Source organism: Elgaria multicarinata, chromosome 23 (assembly GCF_023053635.1).
Source record: "Elgaria multicarinata webbii isolate HBS135686 ecotype San Diego chromosome 23, rElgMul1.1.pri, whole genome shotgun sequence".
Classification (NCBI taxonomy): domain Eukaryota; kingdom Metazoa; phylum Chordata; class Lepidosauria; order Squamata; family Anguidae; genus Elgaria; species Elgaria multicarinata.
Genome location: NC_086193.1, coordinates 6,918,246 through 6,940,796, shown reverse-complemented (window position 1 = coordinate 6,940,796; position 22,551 = coordinate 6,918,246). Strand labels below are relative to the sequence as shown.

Genomic DNA, 22,551 nt, shown 5'->3' with positions numbered 1-22,551 from the left:
AAAAACTTCCTGACTGTTAGAGCAGTGCGACGGTGGAACCAGTTACCTAGGGAGGTTGTGGGCTCTTCCACACTGGAGGCCTTCAAGAGGCAGCTGGACAACCATCTGTCAGGGATGCTTTAGGGTGGATTCCTGCACTGAGTGGGCGGTTGGACTAGATGGCATTATAGGCCCCTCTTTCCTTTAATTTGTCAAAACCCGGGTGAGCCCAAATTGGGGTTAACGGTGAAACACCTGGCTTTAACTTCTTCCTTTTTAAGATACCATGTTTTTAACAGTCCTGTAATTGTACCTCTTTTCCTTTCTATTTGTTATTTTATATCTTTTTTTCTATAAACAATGTTCTGTATTTCATCCGCCTTTAGCTCCATCAGTTCTTTTCCTATTTCTACCCATTGTGCCTTGGTTCCTCCCTTTATTATCATTAATAAGTGCCTTAATTGATACGTGTCATAATATGTTTTTAAATGTGGTATCCCCCACCCTCCTTCTTGTCCAGGTCTGTATCTAAATGCCTTGGGGGTTCGTTTGTAGTTGATACAGTTAGAATCTGGTGGGGACGGGAGGGAAGGGGTGGGTGGGGAGTAATTGAAGCCACGGAGTTCTGCACTAGCCCTCTCCCCGCTTAGGGAATGGAGTGGGCAGGCGCCTCTCCCCGGGGGCTGGCTAGAGGTGAGTGCCATGGCAGGGGCTGGGCCCCAGAGTGACATTGGGCATGGCTGCACTCAGATGGGGCAGACACAATACGTCCAACTGACAGCTGCATCAGCTGGCTGGAAGGCTTTGCTGTATCAATCTATTATTATTATTATTATTATTATTATTATTATCATTATCATTATCATTATCATTATCATCATCCAGCATTTTGCCCGATACTGGGCCTCAAGGCGGTCTTACAAAGTTTAAAACATACATTGTAAAACCTAGGAAAAGAAATGTAAAAAAATGATGTTTAAAATACACAACAAAATTACAAGTCCTTAACATAGAGGGAGGACCAAATTACTCTCCAAAGGCCTGCTGGAACAAAGAAGTTTTAGCCTGCTTCCGAAAGCCCATCAAGGAGGGAGCCAGCCTAGCTTCCCCGGGAAGAGAGTTCCAGAGCACCGGAGCAGCCACCGAGAAGGCCCTCTCCCGTGTTCCCACCAGGCGCGCCTGTGAAGATGGTGGGACTGAAAGAAGGGCTTCTCCAGAAGATCTCAAAGCACGGGCAGGCTCATAAGGGAGAATACGGCCTTTCAAATAACTGAGCCATAGAGGGCTTTATAGGTCACAACCAGCACTTTGAATTGTGCCCGGAAACCGACTGGAAGCCAGGGGAGCTGTTTTAACAGGGGACTTGTATGCTCCCTGTAACCAGCCCCGGTCAACAATCTGGCTGCAGCTCTTTGAACCAGCTGGAGTTTCCGAACGCTCTTCAAAGGCAGCCCCACGTAGAGCGCGTTACAGTAATCCAATCGGGGTGTAACTAAGGCATGTGTCACCGTGGCCCGGTCCGACATCTTTAGGAACGGGCGCGGCTGGCGCACTAGCTTTAACTCCTGGCCACCGCCGAAACCTGGGCATCCTGGCTGTGAGAACCTGTGCAAAGCCAGAGAAGAACCAATACTCACCCATCCAGCTCCGGCCAGGCTCCCATGGAGGTCAGCTCTTCCTCCAGCTGGACAATACGCAAACCGATGTAGCCCGAAGAAAGAAGCAAGACGACAACTCTGAGCGAGGGCCAAAGATGTAAAGAATAAATATTTTAAAAAATAATCGGCACAGAGAAGAGGGTAACATTTCAGGACACCCTTATGTCAATGTCGGACCTCACTGTGATAATGACAGAGGTGCCTCTAAGCATGTATAGAGTGCCTTTCCCACAAACACTTTGATAAAAAGAAATATTGCCGGTGGGTTGTTTAGCAGACTGCCAAGGCTAAGAGAAATTTTTTTGTGAACCATCCAGAGAGCTTCGGCTATTGGACGGTATAGAAATGCAATAAATAAATAATAAAAAAATAAATTTTGGACTCTTAAATATAGTCAGATCCCTTAGGAAACCCCAGAATTCAGTTTTCTTTTATTAAAAAACTGGTCTGAGCATATCCACTCCGCCTATCATTTTTGCTACGGTTGATCATTGCTATTACTAAATTACATTTCAACCCATTGGCGGATTTTGGGGGGTTTATAGATGGGCGTCTTCCCATTTGATCCCTACGACAACACTGCGAGGGGTGTGGGTCAGGCTGAGAGATGGCCACCGGCTCCAAGACTCCCCTGGTGAGTTTCAACACTGACTACATTTGAATCTGGGGCCCTTTATGCACGTCTCCCCACCCACCCCCAAAAAACAGAGATCCACTCACAAGAAGAGATATATAAGGATGACTGTGTTGAGGGGGCACAGTGGAATCTCCCAGCTTCTCCGTGATTTCGTGACCCGCTCTCTGCCTACAAAGACAAAGGGAAACCGTTCAAGTGCGTTGCCAACGAGTGGAAGGAAGAGTTGATTTACCGTCTGGAGAATTCACTTGGTCCTAAGGATTTAACAGTGATTTTTTACAAGGCAAGCATGTCAATACTTTTGAAGGTGCAGTCCAAAAGGCAGGAGAGAGGCTCCTGTCAATCAGGAGACCTTCCTTTCATTGCTGGCACTCTTCTGGGTTTTTGGAATGCAACCTTTGGCAGAACTTGGGAAGCTGATGCCAGTTAGTCAATGCGATGGGGTAGAGAAAGGTCCTGTTCAGAAGACACGTTAAACCACGGCTTTAACCATGGTGGTTAAGCCAGAAAGCCAGGCTGTGTTCAGAAGACACCTTAAACCATAGTTTTAACCATGGTGGTTAAACCAGAAAGCCGGGCTGTGTTCAGAAGACACCTTAAACCATGGCTTTAACCATGGTGGTTAAGCCAGAAAGCCAGGCTGTGTTCAGAAGACACCTTAAACCGTAATTTTAACCATGGTGGTTAAACCAGAAAGCAGGGCTGCGTTCAGAAGACACCTTAAACCATGGCTTTAACCATGGTGGTTAAGCCAGAAAGCCGGGCTGTGTTCAGAAGACACCTTAAACCATGGCTTTAACCATGGTGGTTAAGCCAGAAAGCCAGGCTGTGTTCAGAAGACACCTTAAACCATAGTTTTAACCATGGTGGTTAAACCAGAAAGCCGGGCTGTGTTCAGAAGACACCTTAAACCATGACTTTAATCATGGTGGTTAAGCCAGAAAGCTGGGCTGTGCTCAGAAGATACCTTAAACCATAGTTTTAACCATGGTGGTTAAACCAGAAAGCCGGGCTGTGTTCAGAAGACACCTTAAACCATATGGTGGTTAAGCCAGAAAGCCGGGCTGTGTTCAGAAGACACCTTAAACCATATGGTGGTTAAGCCAGAAAGCCGGGCTGTGCTCAGAAGACACCTTAAACCATATGGTGGTTAAGCCAGAAAGCCGGGCTGTGTTCAGAAGACACCTTAAACCATATGGTGGTTAAGCCAGAAAGCCGGGCTGTGTTCAGAAGACACCTTAAACCATATGGTGGTTAAGCCAGAAAGCCGGGCTGTGCTCAGAAGACACCTTAAACCATATGGTGGTTAAGCCAGAAAGCCGGGCTGTGTTCAGAAGACACCTTAAACCATGGCTTTAACCATGATAAATAAGGCTTTTTACATCAGCTGGGATTGTTTAGCATGGCAAAGAGGAGGCTAAGGGGGGGGACATGATAGAGGGTGTGGAGAATGTGGGTAGGGAGGCATTTCACCCCTCTCTCAAAATACTAGAACCAGGGGACATCCCATGAAACTGATTGGTGGGGGATCCAGGACAAATAAAAGGAAGAACTTCTTTACACAGCGCAAAGTTAAATTATGGAACTCACTACCACGAGATGTAGTGATGGCCACCAATTTGGATGGCTTTAAAAGGGGGTTGGATCAATTCCTGGAGGAGAAGGCTATCCATGGCTACTAGCCCTGATGGTTGTGTGCTACCTCCAGTATTTGAAGCAGTAAGCCTGTGTGCACCAGTTGCTGGGGAACATGGGTGGGAGGGTGCTGTTGTATCATGTCCTGCTTGTTCATCCCTGGCCGATGGCTGGTTGTCCACTGTGTGAACAGAGTGCTGGACTAGATGGACCCTTGGTCTGATCCAGCATCAGGGCACTTCTGACATTCTGATGTTCCCACTCACCTCTGCTTGTTGACATTTGCGGCGGCTCAAATGGCGCTTCGGAGAACTTCTGCGACCCGTCCACCTCATCTGTGAAACCAGACACACACCCCACCCCGGTCAGAAGGGATTTGGCGATCTGCAAGTCATCAATGCAAGCAGTGGGGGGGAAATCCGTTCCGTTTCAGCAATGGCTGCCAAGCTAAAAACCTTCACCTCCTGCACGCCGATGCAGCTGTACTCGACCAGGGCAGCACTAAGCTGGGGTTGTTTCCGTGGTAACATCTGCCTATCAAGAGGCTCCCATTTTGGTCACAGATTAGGGATGCCCAGACTCCCAGGGCCTGCTTGCTCCCTGAAACTGGCTCAGCTAGGGCTGCATTTCGGGGATGAGGGACAGCACAAACGGCCATCCAGAGAGCGGCAGATGATGGGGCTGTGGCAAAAAGGCCTCACCTGGGTTGCTGCACCATCCTTTCGTCTTCTTTCCAAAAGCATATCAGAGTTAAGGGGCAGCCAACTGGAATTTTCCAAGCCCAATTCAAGGTGCTGGTCCTAACCTATAAAGCCTTACACGGCTTGGGACCACAGTACCTGACGGAACGCATTTCCTGACATGAACTTACCCGAACACTACGTTCAACATCTAAGGTCCTCCTCCGAGTGTCTACTCCGAGGGAAGCTCGGAGGGTGGCAACAAGAGAGAGGGCCTTTTCAGTGGTGGCCCCCCAACTGCAGAACAATCTCCCTGACAAGGCCTGCCTGGCACCAACATTGATATCTTTTTGGCACCAGGTCAAGACTTTTCTCTTCTCCCAGACATTAGCAATATGTAATGAGCCTGGGTCTGGGTTTTTTGGCTCATCGTTTCTAAAGTTGTTACAGTGGTTTTCACTGTATGCACATTTTGTATGTTTTTGTGGTTTTTAATTTTTGTATATTGTTTTTAAATGCTTTATCTTATGTGAACCGCCCAGAAGGCTTCGGCTATGGGGTGGTATATAAAAAATAATAACAAAAACAACAGATGGGCACAGATGCTCATTATATTATTTTCACTTTTAAAAAAAATATTATTCCTTTTCTTACGCTTATTCCTATGTAAATATACTTAGCAGCAGAAGCAAACTCAATTTTAGTCCAATAGTCATGATGGTGCAAAACTGCAGATGTTCAGTTCATTTCTCTCTGGGCTTGTTCAGACAACACGTGTCTGGAGTGTGTTCAGAGGAGGGCAACCAGGATGATCAGGGGTCTGGAAACAAAGCCCTATGAAGAGAGACTGAAAGAACTGGGCCTGTTTAGCCTGGAGAAGAGAAGTTGAGGGGAGACATGATAGCACTCTTCAAATACTTGAAAGGTTGTCACACAGAGGAGGGCCAGGATCTCTTCTCGATCCTCCCAGAGTGCAGGACCCGGAATAACGGGCTCAAGTTAAAGGAAGCCAGATTCCAGCTGGACATCAGGAAAAACTTCCTGACTGTTAGAGCAGTACGACAATGGAATCAGTGACCTAGGGAGGTTGTGGGCTCTCCCACACTAGAGGCCTTCAAGAGGCAGCTGGACAACCCTCTGTCAGGGATGCTTTAGGGTGGATTCTTGCATTGAGCAGGGGGTTGGACTCAATGGCCTTGTAGGCCCCTTTCAACTCTGCTATTCTATGATTCTATGATTCTACTGGCACCAGCTGCTCCGTGCTGATATTTCTTCCCCTTCGCTTGGTACAACTGCATTAGCGTGCAGGAGGAAGGGGTTTTAGATTCAGCACATAGATGGGGTGGGGGGGAGATGAAGGTCTTGGGACAGCACTGGGAGGAAAGACGTACGCACAGGCTTCTTGGAGACGGCTTGGAGGGGAAAGGCAGAGCCAGGTTTTCTGGTGCCAGGTGTAGTTCTCTCTGTTCACCCAGGCCTTCAATAACTTATAGGCCTCATCTACACCAAGCAGGATATTGCACTATGAAAGTGGTACATAAAAGGCAGGAGCCACACGACTGCTTTATAGCGGTATTGAAGTGCACTGACAACTGTTGGGGCCAATAGACACATATACCATATCCCGCTTTCATACCGCTACATCCTGCTTGGTGTAGATGAGGCCAGTTAAAATCTCAGTTTATAACTGTAGGGTTGCTGTGAGTTTTGTTTCTTATATTTTACGTTGCATTTGATTTTCAGTTATATGTTCTATATTTATAGGTTTGTTTTTTTTAAAGTTCTCATGTTTATGTTATAGAACAGCATGCAAAGGTTGCAAATAAAGAACAGCGAAACCAGAAACCACCCAGTTCTCACCTGGCTCCTCTGGGAGGATTTCATACTCTGGCGGAGTGTGATTTGAATCCAACTCCTTTGAGAGCTGCAAGGAGAGAAGAGCGAGGGTGAAGATGGGCTTTATTTATTTTATTTATTTATTATGTTTTTATACCGCCCAATAGCCGAAGCTCTCTGGGCGGTTCACAAAAATTAAAACCATAATAAAACAACCAACAGGTGCAAAGCACAAATACAAAATACAGTATAAAAAGCACTACCAGGATAAAACCATGCAGCAAAAATTGATATAAGATTAAAATACAGAGTTAGAACAGTACAATTAAAATTAAAATTCAGTGTTAAACTACTGAGAGAATAAAAAGGTCTTCAGCTGGTGACGAAAGGAGTACAGTGTAGGCGCCAGGCGGACCTCTCTGGGGAGCTCATTCCACAACCGGGGTGCCACAGCGGAGAAAGCCCTGCTCCTGGTAGCCACCTGCCTCACTTCCTTTGGCAGGGGCTCACAGAGAAGGGCCCCTGTAGATGATCTTAAGGTCCGGCAAGGTACATATGGGAGGAGGCGTTCCTTCAAATAACCTGGCCCCAAACCGTTTAGGGCTTTGAATGTTAGTACCAGCACTTTGAATCGGGCCCGGACCCGCACTGGCGTAACAATATTATTAACATTTGTATACCATTTGTCAGGGATGCTTTAGGGTGGATTCCTGCAGGGGGAAGGGGGTTGGACTCAATGGCCTACGAGTCTAAAATTCTATGGATTGTACATCGTATTCCAAATATAGATGCACATAAAAAGTATTATGATTCTGACTATATTTTCAATAATACTAGAGGGAAAATGCATGGAAGTGGGTGTCTGTTGACTTGAATCTCAGAACACACACACACTCACACAAAACCACACACACTTACACACTTACCAGGGATATCTTAAGAAGATGGTCTGAACTGATGTAAGGACTGGTCAGGCTGCTGTCCCGGATTCCATCCTTAGACGAGCAGAAGGAGGAACAGACAGTGAGAGCCGTTGGTGCAGAAAAGCCGGAAGAGATGAATTGTAAGGTACCCTTGAGCAAATTCTAGATTCCAGCTGGACATCAGGAAAAACTTCCTGACTGTTAGAGCAGTACGACAATGGAACCAGTTACCTAGGGAGGTGGTGGGCTCTCCCACACTAGAGGCCTTCAAGAGGCAGCTGGACAGCCATCTGTCAGGGATGCTTTAGGGTGGATTCCTGCATTGAGCAGGGGGTTGGACTGGATGGCCTTGTAGCCCCCTTCCAACTCTGCTATTCTATGATTCTATGATTCTAGGGGCTGCATGGAAATTAGATTTAATGAGAGAGCCAGTTTTGCTCTCTTAACATATGGGGTTAAAATACAGTCACACACTCACCTGTACAGCGGGGTGGGAAAGTCAGTTTCTAAGGTGCTTTGAGGAACATAGGGACGATTTAACACCAGATCCCGGTAGTTCAGACCATGGAATTCCATTGCCAAGCTGTGACGTGCCCCCCAGCCTCCAGCACAGGCCACGTAAGGAGAGGGGAGCTTACCTTGTGTTACAGGTAAGAGTGGGAAGAGCTGGAATGACAAGAGCTGATTCAACAATGGAATCAGTTGCCTAGGGAGGTTGTGGGCTCTCCCACACTACAGGACTTCAAGAGACAGCTGGACAACCATCTGTCAGGGACGCTTTAGGGTGGATTCCTGCATTGAGCAGGGGGTTGGACTCGATGGACTTGTAGGCCCCTTCCAACTCTGCTATTCTGTGATTCTATGAAATCAGGACAGCCAGTAGCATCATTACCTGGAGGTGTTTACAAACTGAGCGTAGCAGCTGGTAAGTGCTTTCCCGTGACCGTAGTGATCCGAAAAGGAACTGTAGGGGAGAAAAGAGGGCAAAACATCACCCCATCACATGAAACAGACCCCAGTGGAGCAGGTGTGCTGAACCTCTTTCTTCCTGACAGCTAAATTCCATTCTGGAGGTGCTTGGGGGGGGGGCGGATTTCAAGTGGTGGGTGGGGCCGAAGGCTGCTGCCAAAAACCCAGCATATTTTTTCCTTTTTGCTCTTGCTAGCAATAACTAAGACTTCGGAAAAACATCTCATTCTTTTTAGAATGGGGAAAGCTACACAAAAGCTGGGAAACCCCCGAATGATCCATGTTTGGAGAAAAGGGGTGGGTTCGAGGGAAGGGGTGTGGCTATCTCTCACGTCCTGTCTGTGGGGTTTCCGACGGGCAGCTGGTTGGCCACTCTGGGGCCAGAATGCTGGACTAGATGGATCCTTGGTCTGACCCAGCAGGGCTCCTCTGATGTTCTTACCTGGGGAACTCCAGATGTAGGGTGACCATATTTTGGAAACCAATAAGGAGGACAACATGGTCGGCCCCCAAGGGGGCGTGTCCAGCACCAAGGGGGCGTGCCCACCCAAATATAGCCTTGGTCACATGTCTGATTTTACAGCACACGTTTAAGACAAATCTGTTCTACATAACATCTTAATGTTAAAATCACTGAAATAAAGTGCAAGTGAGAGATTCAATGTATCTGAAATTAACTTCACTCACTCCTACTTTTGTAGGTTTTGCTGTACTTTGAAGCTTTTGCTATACTCTGTGTGTTACATTCTCCCCTTCCCTCAAATATCTTTTCTGACTGTATCTTCACTCATTGCAAGCTGCTGTTGTTGTTAACAGGGTTTGCTACTGGCCCCAGATCTGTTTCAAATTTGGTATGGCTAAAGCTCTGCCTAAAAGCTATCATGATGCCAACTTTCAGCTCTTTATCTTTAAAAATGACAGTTTTAAAAATAATAATTTTAAAACCTCAATTTTTTAAAAAATCCTAAAAAATCAATGGATGAATGGATCTGTTTCAAATTTGGTGTGGCTAAAGCTCTACCTAAATACTATCATGGTACAAAGTTTCATGTCTTTATTTTTAAAAATGATGATTTTAAAAATAATAATTTTAAAACCTCAATTTTTAAAAAATTCCTAAAAAAATCAATGGATGAACAGATCTGTTTCAAATTTGGTGTGGCTAAACCACCAGCAGAAGAAAGTATGAGATTTTGGAATCAGGAATGAGATCCTGAGGTGGGGGGTGCACTTATATGTTAAGTTTGATTATGTTATATAGATACGATATTATTGTTAATCAACATTTATGTAGTATGTTGTTGTTTTTTATTGTAATGGTGTATGTTTAAGTATTGTAGAAAATATTTTTTTTTAAAAAAAAACCTCAATTTTTAAAAAATTCCTAAAAAAATCAATGGATGAACAGATCTGTTTCAGATTTGGTGTGGCTAAAGCTCTACCTAAATCCTATCATGGTACAAAGTTTCATCTCTTAAACTTTAAAAATGACGATTTTAAAAATAATAATTTAAAAAACTCAATTTTAAAAAAAATCCTAAAAAAATCAATGGATGAACGGATCTGTTTCAAATTTGGTATGACTAAAGCCCTTCCTAAGAGCTACCATTGTGCCAAGTTCCATGTCTTTATCTTAAAAAACGACGGAGTTATAAGCATTTTTGTTAATTCCCATTAGAGCTGCTCTTTGGAAAAAAACCCCCGGATTTCCTCTCCCCCTCCTGGATTTGCCACCAAAAAAACGGACAAATCCGGGCAAATCCGGTCATATGGTCACCCTAGCCAGATGGCCAGATTCGGCCCTTAGGCCTAAGGTACTGCACCTCTGCACTAGAGAGCCCCCAAACTGCAGGTAAATAGATCTCGAGTGATAGCAATGAGCCTTTCCTGCCTGAGTGGTTAGAGAGTGGAACCCATGACCTAGGGAGGTTGTGGGCTCTCCCACACTGGAAGCATTCAAGAGGCAGCTGGACAACCCTCTGTCAGGGATGCTTTAGGGTGGATTCCTGCACTGAGCAGGGGGTTGGACTCGATGGCCTTGTAGGCCCCTTCCAACTCTGCTATTCTATGATTTTATGGGAATTGCGCCCGGTCAGAACAGGCAATCCTGGGCAAAATGGATGCCGAGTCTTCTCCAGTGACCCACCAACTTATGGCAGAAGACGAGGGAACAGGGGCAGTTCTTGAACAAGCCCGAGAGGTAGAGACGGGGAGCTGAGGATGACACTATAATATTTTGAGACCGGGGGAGCCTCTCAAATATTCATCCCACTAGACACTTGCTAGGGAAAAAACAGGAATTTCCTTACTGTAAATAAGGAAGGAGAACATCTAAAGACCGTTGGGTTTGCCCCTCCCCTCAGCAGGAGATAGATGGGAAATCAATTAGCTGGCATTGTGAACTGCCCAGAGAGCTTCAGCTATTGGGCGGTATAAAAATGTAATAAATAAATAAATAAATAGTAATCTCTTGTGTTGCTTTCTAAAAAATTTGTGCAGGGCCCAGAATATTTGATGATTTAAATTCTGTAGGACTGGCTGATTATTATTATTTTTCTCCTTCAAAAGGAATGAGAACAGCTGAATTCTGGGACCTATGGAAATTGTGTTTATGCCTACGTCTCCCCGTGACTAAAAGAAGGAGGCTCAATGCTGCAAAAAGCCTACGACATGGCACCAGAGCCCCTTAACCAGTGGGAATCTCACTCAGTCACCAGCCCCACCTTCAGAAACATTGCCTGGCTTTGTTTGGGTCACACGGATAAATTCCTGGAGGTGAAGGCTATCCATGGCTACTAACCTTGATGGTTGTGTGCTATCTCCAGTATTTGAGGCAATAAGCCTGTGTGTACCAGTTGCTGGGGAACATGGGCGGGAGGGTGCTGTTGCACCATGTCTTGCTTGTTCATCCCTGGCCAAGGGCTGGTTGGCCACTTTGTGAACACAGTGCTGTACTAAATGGACCTTTGGTCTAAACCAGCACGGCTCTTGGAACTCACCACCACAAGATGTAGTGATGGCCACCAATCTGGATGGCTTCAAAAGGGGGTTGGATAAATGTCCTGGAGGCAAAGGCTCTCCATGGCTACTAGCCCTGATGGTTGTGTGCTATCTCCAGTATTCGAGGCAATAAGCCTGTGTGCATCAGTTGCTGGGGAACATGGGTGGGATGGTGCTGTGGCACCATGTCCTGCTTGTTCATCCCTGGTTGGCCACTGTGTGAACAGAGTGCTGGACTAGATGGACCCTTGGTCTGATCCAGCATCAGGGCACGTCTTATGTCCTTAAGGAGGAGGAGGAGGAGGAGGAGGAGGAGGAGAAGAAGAAGAAGAAGAAGAAGAAGAAGAAGAAGAAGAAGAGGAAGAGGAAGAGGAAGAGGAAGAGGAAGAGGAAGAGGAAGAGGAAGAGGAAGAGGAAGAGGAGGAGGAGGAGGAGGAGGAGGATTATAATACCATGTCCTGCTTGATCATCCCTGGCTGATGACTGGTTGGCTGCTGTGTGAACAGAGTGCTGGACTAGATGGACCCTTGGTCTGATCCAGCATCAGGGCAGTTCTTATGGTCTTTGTACCCTTAAAGACTAGACTTTTTAAATTTAAAAATGTGTTTCTTAGGATGCTAAATAATTCTGAGTTTCCATTGTGCAAGCTCAGAAAATGTGCAAACACAGACACACAGAACTTCCCCCCCCCCTCCCCATCACTTTGGACTTCCCACCTTTTCTCCTTCGGCTGTACGGATGCAGATGGCGTTGGGTACCAACAAGGCTGTGTTGGCCTTCTTCAGGACGCTGATGGATTGCACCGGAATGACGACCTGATTAGGGAAACAGGAGGCAGGAGAATGTCCTCTACATCACCAATGTACACATGAGAATGAACAAAAATACACCCTCCCTTATGTGATCGAACATAAAGGAGTCTTGCATGAAGACTCTGTGGCACGGAGTACTTGGGGTCAGCTTCGGCTGATCCACCAGCTACGGCCTTTCCTGGACAGGGACAGCCTAGCCACAGTAGTGCATGCACTGGTAACTTCCCGATTAGACTACTGCAATGCACTCTACGTGGGGCTGCCCTTGAAGACGACATGGAAATTGCAGCTAGACTGCTGGCAGGTACGTCTTACAGAGCCCACATAACACCGGTTTTAAAGGAACTGCACTGGCTGCCTATACGCTTCCGGTCGGAATTCAAGGTGCTGGTAATGACGTTTAAAGCCCTAAACGGCTTGGGACCTCGATACTTGAGAGAGTGCCTCTCCTTATATATGCCTGCCCAAGACCTTAGATCTATTGGAGGAGCCCTTCTCTGCATCCCATCAATGCAACATATACGTTATGATGGGACAAGGGAGAGGGCTTTCTCTGTGGTGGCCCCCCACTGTGGAATGCCCTCCCCTTGGAGGCCCGATTGGCGCCATCATTGATTGCATTTCGACGCCAAGTAAAAACATGGCTTCTTAACAAAGCCTTTGATGGTTAAACTCACTGGCACATTGTTTTAACTGTTTTAACTGCATCTATTGCTTTTAAATGATTGTTTTAACTTGGATTATGGTTTAATTTGTTTTTAACTGTGCGTATTTATTGTTTTATACTGTATGTTTTTATCTCTACGCCGCCCTGAGATCTTAGTGATATAGGGCGGGATATAAATATTTTAAATAAATAAATAAATGAATGAATGAAGTTCCTTTTGGGGCATGCATGTAGATACTGCACGAAATAGAATCCTAATGTAATCATGTTTACAATCATAGAATCATAGAATAGCAGAGTAGGAAGGGGCCTACAAGGCCATCGAGTCCAACCCCCTGCTCAAGGCAGGAATCCACCCTAAAGCATCCCCGACAGATGGTTGTCCAGCTGCCTCTTGAATTCCTCTAGTGTGGGAGAGCGCACAACCTCCCTAGGTAACTGATTCCATTGTCGTACTGCTCTAACAGTCAGGAAGTTTTTCCTGATGTCCAGCTGGAATCTGGCTTCCTTTAACTTGAGCCCGTTATTCCGTGTCCTGCACTCTGGGAGGATCGAGAAGAGATCCTGGCCCTCCTCTGTGTGACAACCTTTTCAGTATTTGAAGAGTGCGATCATGTCTCCCCTCAATCTTCTCTTCTCCAGGCCAAAAAAGCCCAGTTCTTTCAGTCTCTCTTCATATTGCTTTGTTTCCAGACCCGTGTTCATCCTGGTTGCCCTCCTCTGAACACGCTCCAGCTTGTCTGCGTCACATTCAGACTGATTTGTATCGGTGTGTGGGTGTGTGGGGGGGAGATGTAAATTTAGCAGAAGGACAGAGTTAGAGCAACCCTATGTGTGTGTGTGGATTCCTTCCTGATGAGGACGGGGAGGTTTAGGATTATCCAATTGGGGCAAGGAAGAGTCCCTATCAGGAGAGGAGGCGCCCTCCAGCTGTGTTGGACCACAACCCCCATCACCCACACCCAACATAGCCAATGATGGGAGCTGTATCCCAGCCTCTCTGGTGGGCACCAGGTTGGAGAAGGATGGGAAGCCTTTGGGGGGGGGCGAGTAAGTGGGGAGTTGGTCAGGCATGTGGTGGTGGGAAGACGGCAGGGAAAACAGGGTCTTCTCCTACCCTCATGACACCTACTGAGTAGCTTCATCCTTCCCTGACCTGGCTGGGGGATGATGGGAGGTGTAGTCCAACATATCTAGAGGAATCTAGGTTGGGGAAGGCTGGAGTATCTGTTGTGCTGGAGGGCCTGCTTGTGGGCTTCCCAGAGACATTGGGCTGGTCACAGTGGGGAACAGGGCGCTGGAGTAGACGGGCCCCGGCAGGGTTCGTTTTAGTCCCCTTGTGACAATGAATGGCACCCGTGTTGCCCTCCACTTGGACATCAAGGCCGGTCCCACCGACCCAGCACAGCAGCAACGATCATCTTTGTAAACTGCCCAGAGAGCTCCGGCTATGGGGCGGTATCTAAATGTAATAAATAATCACAAATCATAATTCGGCTTGATCTCTCGTTGGCTTTCGATCCCGTTGACCGTGGTGCTGGTGGTTCCAGGCCGATTCCAGAATAACATTGGGTGACCATTTCTCGCTCCCCCTGGCAATTGAGCTGCGGGGTTCTGCAAGGAACCATGTTGTCTTCGAGGTTGTTTCACATCTTTATGAAGGATTGATATTCGGCCGCCATTTTGCCCCCCTTCCCCACTTACCTGCCTCCGCAGTGGACGGTGGGGATGGGGGGACAAAATGGGGGCTGAATAAGCCCACCTCCTCCCCTTACCTGGCTGCATGGACCGCAGCGGTGGCAGATCCAGGTAAGCCTCCCTCCCCCACTTACCTGGCTCCGCTGCCATCGCCACCGTGGTCCGTGCGGCGGCTTGAACTGCCGCCCACGCCTAAGGCTGGAAATATTTCCGGCCTTAGGCGTGGGCAGCAGTTCAAGCCGCTGCACGGACCGCAGCGGTGGCAGACGATGGAGCCAGGTAAGCTCCCCTCCTCACTTACCTCGCTCCAAAACGATCCGAATCGCTTTGGACCGTTCTGAACCACTTCGGGTCTATTCAGACCTCCCCTGATCTGCTCTGGAACTGGGCTTAGGAGGTCCGGATTGGGGATCCGTAACGGAGCGGAACACACCCCTAGTTTTGGTACTAGTGTACAAAGCCCTAACCAACTTGGGTCCAGGATACCTGAGAGAGCTCCTTCGCCATTACCAACCTGCCTAGTCCCTGAGGTTGTCAGAGGGCATGTTTCTGGCAGTTCCACATGGACCGATTGCGCTATTGGAAGAAGAGCCTTCAACGTGGTGGCCCCTTTCTGTGGAGCTCCATGGAGGTCAGGCAGGGGCCAACGCTGCGTTGTTTCCAGTGCCTCCAGAAAACAGTCTTATTCCAGGAAGCGTTCCTTGCCTGACAGCCAAGTTTTTTATTGGCATTGTTGTTTTATTTTAGTGTAGTAATGGTGTTTTAATTTTTGTATCTTTTACTGTATTAATTCTTACGCTCCAGAGTGGTATACAAATGTTATAAACAAGTATTGACTTGTTTATAACATTTGTATACCACTCTGGAGCATAAGAATTAATACAGTAAAAGATACAAAAATTAAAACACTATTAAATTAACTGCAAGCTGCAACCAAGTGCGTATACTCCAATCCTGAACTTAATCTCAGGAGTTCTCCTAGTCAAACTAGAATTAGGGGGAAAGTGGACGCAGGGCACAGAAAAATCCTGAAACATAAAGGAGATCGTGAGGTCTAGATGTTCTCATCCCTTCTCCCTGGAAGCCCAGCGAGTTTGCAGCAGACCCATCATTCAGCTGTCACAGCCTGGAATTCCCTACCTTAACCTCCCTCCTCAGCATACTACAGTAGAAGCAGACGTGATTGTGCGAGATGTACAGGCGGCCATGATAAGGCACCTCCCGTTGCCAGGCACAGGAGAACGCTGTGGAACAAGATGGAGAAATAGGGGTTAGCGTGGGAGATCGAGAAGTCTAGGACCCAGGAAGCGGTCCATGCTCTGCCCTCACTGGTAGTGGTTCTCCAGAGCAGAACGGGGTCTTTCCCATGCTGTGCTACCTGATCCTTGAACTGGAGAGTGAAAGGCTTTCTCTGTGGTGGCCCCCCCGGTTTTTATTTTTATTGATTTATTATTGCATTTAAATCCCAGCTTTTCTCCTGCAAGGAACCCAAGGCGGCATACATAATCCTCCTCCTCTCCACTTTATCCTCACAACAACAACCCTGTGGGGTGGGTGGGGCTGAGAGGCTGTGACTGGCCCAAAGTCACCCAGTGGGTTTCCATGGCCGAGTGGGGACTAGAACCCAGATCTCCCAACTCCCAGTCTGACACTCTAGCCACTACACCACACGGGCTCGGTTGTGTAATAGCTTCCCCTTGAACGCCCAACTGGCTTTATTTCGGCACCAAGTTAAAACATGGCTCTTTATCAAAGCCCTTGAGGGCTAAATTCCCCATGGTCACACATAGTTTTAATTGCTTTTATTGCTTTTAAATTTTTTTTCCCTGTTGGTTTTAATTCGTTACCAATTTCATACTCTTTTAGCTGTGTATTTTTATGTTTACGTTGTTCTGATTTTACCTGCACGCCGCCCTGAGATCCGAGTGATAGAGGGCGGGATACGAATGTTAAATAAATAAATAGGGATTGAACCTGGCATCTTAGTATCATAGAATAGCAGAGTTGGAAGGGGCCTACAAGGCCATCGAGTCCAACCCCTTGCTCAATGCAGGAATCCACCCTAAAGCATCCTTGACAGATGGTTGTCCAGCTGCCTCTTGAAGGCCGCTAGTGTGGGAGAGCCCACAACCTCCCTAGGTTACTGGTTCCATTGTTGTACTGCTCTAACAGTCAGGAAGTTTTTCCTGATGTCCAGCTGGAATCTGGCTTCCTTTAACTTGATCCCATTATTCCGTGTCCTGCACTCCGGGAGGATCAAGAAGTAGAGCAAACCACACGCTCTACTGCTGCGTTATGGTCCTTCTCCTAAGAAGCAGGGCTCTCCGTTGGGAAACCCTAACCAGACAGATGCCCACTATGTCATGATTGCATTATTTCAGGTCCAGGAGCCAAACTGACATAAGAATATAAGACGTGCCCTGCTGCTGGATCAGACCAAGGGTCCATCAAGTCCAGCACTCTGTTCATGCAGTGACCAGCTGTTGACCAGAGTCCCACAAGCAGGTCTCTCTGGGGTTTTGCAGGTGGCCACGCCCCTTCCCCTAGCCTCACCTCTTACCCCCAAGGACCAATCATTTGGAGCTTTCTTGGGCTTTGTACTGTTTTCCCCCCATTCTAAAAGGTTGAAAGGCCTCTTCTTAAGTCTTAGTTAGTGGCAGGAAAAGCCTGAAGCTACAGTGGGGTAATATTTTCAGTATTTTGGCCTGGGTCCTTTGTCCCTGCTCAGCACTGGAATGTGGCCCCCAAGAGCGTCAGCGAAATGGAATTCAGGCCTCCTGTGGAAAGGGGCTCTGCACCCTTCCAGTATGGGATGCTCTCCAGTAGAGAGCGTTCACCCCCATTGCTTGTTCCCTAATACCACAGGAGATGCCAGGGACTGAATTCAGGACTCCCCGTGTGCCAACAGGTGCTCTGATACTGATACCCCTCCCCCTAGAAGGGATATTATTATTATTATTATTATTATTATTATTATTATTATTATTATTATTATTATTTCTTACCTGCCTCCCCGTTTTGATTGAGGCAGGGAACAACAGTAAATATAAAATACATAAAACTGAATTAAGAACATAATATACATTGTTAAAACATCCTAAAAATATTCTAAAAACATCCTAAAATTCCCACTGGATAGGCCTGCCGAACATTCTAAAAAGTCCTAAAATTCCCACTGGATAGGCCTGCCGAACATTCTAAAAACGTCCTAAAATTCCCACTGGATAGGCCTGCCGAACATTCTTAAAACGTCCTAAAATTCCCACTGGATAGGCCTGCCGAACATTCTAAAAACGTCCTAAAATTCCCACTGGATAGGCCTGCCGAACATTCTTAAAACGTCCTAAAATTCCCACTGGATAGGCCTGCCTGTTCCAAGACATGATGGGGGAAAACAAACTGAAGCTGGATCCAGACAAGACGGAGGTGCTCGCTGTCAAAGGCCACAACCTGGGTTTGGAGGTGTGTCAACTGGTTCTGGAGGGGGTTACACTCCCCTTGAAAGGCTGCATTCGCAGCTTGGGAGTGCTTCTGGACCCGTCGCTCCAAATGACAGCCAAGACAGATGTGATGGCCAGGAGTGCCTACTATCAGCTTTAGCTGATACGCCAGCTGCGCCCCTTCCTAGAGTTAGAAGACCTAAAGACGGCCGTGGATACGCTGGTAACTTCGAGGCTTGACTTCTGCAATGCGCTCTACATAGGGCTACCATTGTACCTAGTTCGGAAACTTCAACTAGTTCAAAACATGGCAGCCAGGTTGGTCACAGGTACACCTAGGGGGGACCATATCACACCAATCTTAAAATCCCTTCACTGGCTGCCAATTAGTTTCCGGGCGAAGTATAAAGTGTTGTTATCACCTTTAAAGCTCTACATGGTTTGGGTCCAGGTTACCTGCGGGATCGCCTTCTTCCGTACAATCCGCCCCACACACTCAGGTCCTCTGGGAAGAATCTACTTCAGCCAGCCAAAACAAGGCTGACAACTATTACCCAGAGGACCTTCTCTTCTGCTGCTCCCAGACTGTGGAATGGCCTGCCGGAGGAGACTCGTCAGAAAGCTATCAAGACTGATCCCTTCTGGCGGGCCTATCCAGTAGAATTTTAGGATACTTTTAATATGTTTTTAGGATGTTTTTAACAGTGTATGCTATGTTTTCAATCAGTATTTTGAGTGTTTTATGCTTGCTGTTATTCCCCGCCTCGATCCAATTGGAGAGGCGGGTAAGAAATAAATAAATAAATATATTATTATTATTATTATTATTATTATTATTATTATTATTAATGGGCTGTGGGTGGACGGGAGCAGCTGAGTACTTACTCTCCAAGAGTTCCTCCTCTTCAGAGAGATCTTTAAACACTCGGTGGAAGTTGACAGCGTGCTTCATCAGCTTGTGAAGGGGAAAAGGGAGATTATTATTATTATTATTATTATTTATTTATTTATATAGCACCATCAATGTACATGGTGCTGTACAGAGTAAAACAGTAAATAGCGAGACCCTGCCGCATAGGCTTACATTCTAATAAAACCATGATAAAACAATAAGGAAGGGAAGAGAAAGCAAACAGGCACAGGGTAGGGTAAACAGGCACTGGTATTCTGATTAGCCAATAGCCCAAGTGTTTAATTTTTTAAAAAATGTATTTTTTTACCCAACGCTTCATAAATATCGTAGAATTTAAAAATACCAATAAAATAAGATCAAGCACTAAGCTGCAAAGGCAAACTCATATTTGACCACCAAATTAAACAACCTGATGGGATAAATGCCATTTTTTGTCCTTCTTGATTTTTAAGAACAACAAAACTTTTCCATATGAAGTACTCCTGTTCAATGTTGCAGCTGGCCAGCCAGGCCTCCTTTTCTGCTATTCCATTCCATTCCCTCCCCACCCCCCTGCAATAAATACAGAGTGTTCTGTGGCCACCAAGCCCGCTCATCTCTCAATGGGCTTTGGGTGAGGCAGGTTTTTTTGTTCCTTAAAAGTTTTTGGATTTCTGGAAAAAAAATCATACTTAAGGACATCAGAAGTGCCCTGATGCTGGATCAGACCAAGGGTCCATCTAGTCCAGCACTCTGTTCACACATGGGCCAACCATCCATTGGCCAGGGTCCAACAAGGCAGGACATGGTGCAACAGCACCCTCCCGCCCATGTTCCCCAGCATACAGGCTTATTGCCTCAAATACTGGAGATAGCACACAACCCTCAGGGCTAGTAGCCCTGGATAGCCTTCGCCTCCAGGAATTTATCCAACCCCCTTTTGAAGCCATCCAGATTGGTGGCCATCACTACATCTTGTGGTGGTGAGTTCCAGAATTTAACTCTGCGCTATGTGAAGAAGTCCTTCCTTTTCTTTGTCCTGCATCTCCCACCATTCAGCTTCATGGGATGACCCCCTTGGGTTCTAATATTTTGAGAGAGGGAGAAAAATGTCTCTGCAGCCTTTGTGTTTCTCTAGCTCCTGGTCCTCAGGTGGTGCTGTTTCAAACTACAGAAGGACTGGCAATTAGAGAATGGTTTCAGTATTAATACACATGTCAACAGATAGCTAAGACAAGATGTATTCACTTCCAATTAAAAAGATTTAGTTTCTGGGATGGGACTTGAACCCTGAAGAATGGTAATACTAGCAAAATGTTAACAAGGTATCCCAAATCAGGCGGAGATTGGGATAGGGTCAAAAACATCAGGACAGGTCTTGGTCAATTGGGACAGTGGCCATTGCTAGACCTAAGGTTTATCCCTGGATCGTCCAGGGGTCAAACCTGTTCATCGAGGTGACTCACAGGGGATCCAGTGCTCAGGCAGGGGCGAACCCTGGATGATCCCAGGATAAACCTTAGGTGTAGCTGTGGCCAGTGAGAGCATATGTTAACATACACGCACCAACTTACAGTGGATATATTTGGGACAGAGTTCCTATGCTGGACAGAAGTTGCTTCTTCCTCTGTCTCTTTGCCGAAACACGGGTCGTAGGTTTTGGATCTAAAAAGACAAGGAACACAACAGAAACCTGAGTCCTACATGCAAATTTCAATGCCGATGTATTGGACTGCAACGCCCAGCCAGTATGGTTAGCATTGGAATTGGGGAAGGCTCATCTATGCAAATACTCACCGGGACAAGGGTGGCTTGTGTCCATTGCAGGACGCCACAACAGGTTCTTCCAAGCTCTGGGATTTTTTCTGCTCTGCCATCTTCTTCTTGCTCTTCCTGTGTTTTCCAGATGCATCAGAGCCGCAGCTGGGGAGGAAAGAGGCTTGGTCAATTGTGTCATATTCCTCTCCCTCATCCCCGGCTTCAGGGTGGATACTAGAACTTCCTCAGACACAGTCATTCTCCCAGGTAGCACTCAATCATTATCAGAATGAGGCAAACCGTTCTACCCAGGCCCCTTTTACTGATGGACCACGGAGGCTGAGAATGGGGTGCAATCATAACTTTGGGGTGAAGAAGTTCAGGGAAGAGGGGGAGGAGAATAAAATTCTCACTGGAAACAAAGCCCTTTGAAGAGAGACTGAAAGAACTGGGCATGTTTAGCCTGGAGAAGAGAAGATTGAGGGGAGACATGAGAGCACTCTCCAAATCCTTAAAAGGTTGTCACTCAGAGGAGGGCCAGGATCTCTTCCCGATCCTCCCAGAATGCAAAACACGGAATAAAGGGCTCAAGTTACAGGAAGCCAGATTCCGGCTGGACATCAGGAAAAACGTCCTGACTGTTAGAGCAGCACGACAATGGAACCAGTTACCCAGGGAAGTTGTGGTCTCTCCCACACTAGAGGTATTCAAGAGGCAGCTGGACAACCATCTGTCATGGATGCTTTAGGGTGGATTTCTTCATTGAGCAAGGAGTTGGACTCATAGAATCATAGAATCATAGAATAGCAGAGTTGGAAGGGGCCTACAAGGCCATCGAGTCCAACCCCCTGCTCAATGCAGGAATCCACCCTAAAGCATCCCTGACAGATGGTTGTCCAGCTGCCTCTTGAATGCCTCTAGTGTGGGAGAGCCCACAACCTCCCTAGGTAGCTGATTCCATTGTCGCACTGCTCTAACAGTCAGGAAGTTTTTCCTGATGTCCAGCCGGAATCTGGCTTCCTTTAACTTGAGCCCGTTATTCCGTGTCCTGCACTCTGGGAGGATCAAGAAGAGATCCTGGCCCTCCTCTGTGTGACAACCTTTTAAGTATTTGATGAGTGCTATCATGTCTCCCCTCAATCTTCTCTTCTCCAGGCTAAACATGCCCAGTTCTTTCAGTCTCTCTTCATAGGGCTTTGTTTCTAGACCTCTGATCATCCTGGTTGCCCTCTTCTGAACACGCTCCAGCTTGTCTGCGTCCTTCTTGAATTGTGGAGCCCAGAACTGGACGCAATACTCTAGATGAGGCCTAACCAGGGCTGAATAGAGAGGAACCAGTACCTCACGTGATTTGGAAGCTATACTTCTATTAATGCAGCCCAAAATAGCATTTGCCTTTCTTGCAGCCATATCGCACTGTTGGCTCATATTCACCTTGTGATCTACAACAATTCCAAGATCTTTCTTGTTTGTAGTATTGCTGAGCCAAGTGTCCCCCATCTTGTAACTGTGCAATTGGTTTCTATTCCCTAAATGTAGAACTTGGCATTTATCCCTATTAAATTTCATCCTGTTGTTTTCAGCCCAGCACTCCAGCCTATCAAGATCCCTTTGAAGTTTGTTTCTGTCTTCCAGGGTATTAGCTATCCCACCCAATTTTGTGTCATCTGCAAATTTGATCAGCGTTCCCTGCACCTCCTCGTCCAAATCATTAATAAAAATGTTGAAGAGCACTGGGCCCAGGACTGAGCCCTGCAGCACCCCACTCGTTGCCTCTCCCCAGTTTGAGAAGGTTCCATTGATAAGTACTCTTTGAGTCCGATTCTGTAGCCAACTGTGGATCCACCTAATAGTTGTTCCATCTAGCCCACTTTTAGCTCGATGGCCTTAGAGGCCCCTTCCAACTCTACTATTCTATGATTCTATGAGGTTTTCAAAGACCCCTCTCTTTGAAATGAATGAATTTG

At 46.7% G+C, this 22,551-nt stretch overlaps 1 protein-coding gene across 1 annotated transcript in view; it reads right to left on the bottom strand.

The window, feature by feature from the left end:
- The window catches only part of LOC134413198 (GRAM domain-containing protein 2A-like), a 29,611-nt gene that overhangs the window by 2,506 nt on the left and 4,554 nt on the right, over nucleotides 1–22,551 (bottom strand). The window contains exons 2-12 of the mRNA XM_063147328.1: nucleotides 20,624–20,749; nucleotides 20,401–20,491; nucleotides 18,820–18,889; nucleotides 15,635–15,738; nucleotides 12,034–12,132; nucleotides 8,241–8,312; nucleotides 7,352–7,420; nucleotides 6,450–6,513; nucleotides 4,176–4,244; nucleotides 2,358–2,442; nucleotides 1,617–1,715 (exon numbers count right to left, since the gene is read on the bottom strand). Coding sequence (XP_063003398.1) covers nucleotides 1,617–1,715; nucleotides 2,358–2,442; nucleotides 4,176–4,244; nucleotides 6,450–6,513; nucleotides 7,352–7,420; nucleotides 8,241–8,312; nucleotides 12,034–12,132; nucleotides 15,635–15,738; nucleotides 18,820–18,889; nucleotides 20,401–20,491; nucleotides 20,624–20,749 — 948 coding nt within the window. The remainder of the gene's footprint in view (nucleotides 1–1,616; nucleotides 1,716–2,357; nucleotides 2,443–4,175; nucleotides 4,245–6,449; nucleotides 6,514–7,351; nucleotides 7,421–8,240; nucleotides 8,313–12,033; nucleotides 12,133–15,634; nucleotides 15,739–18,819; nucleotides 18,890–20,400; nucleotides 20,492–20,623; nucleotides 20,750–22,551) is intronic.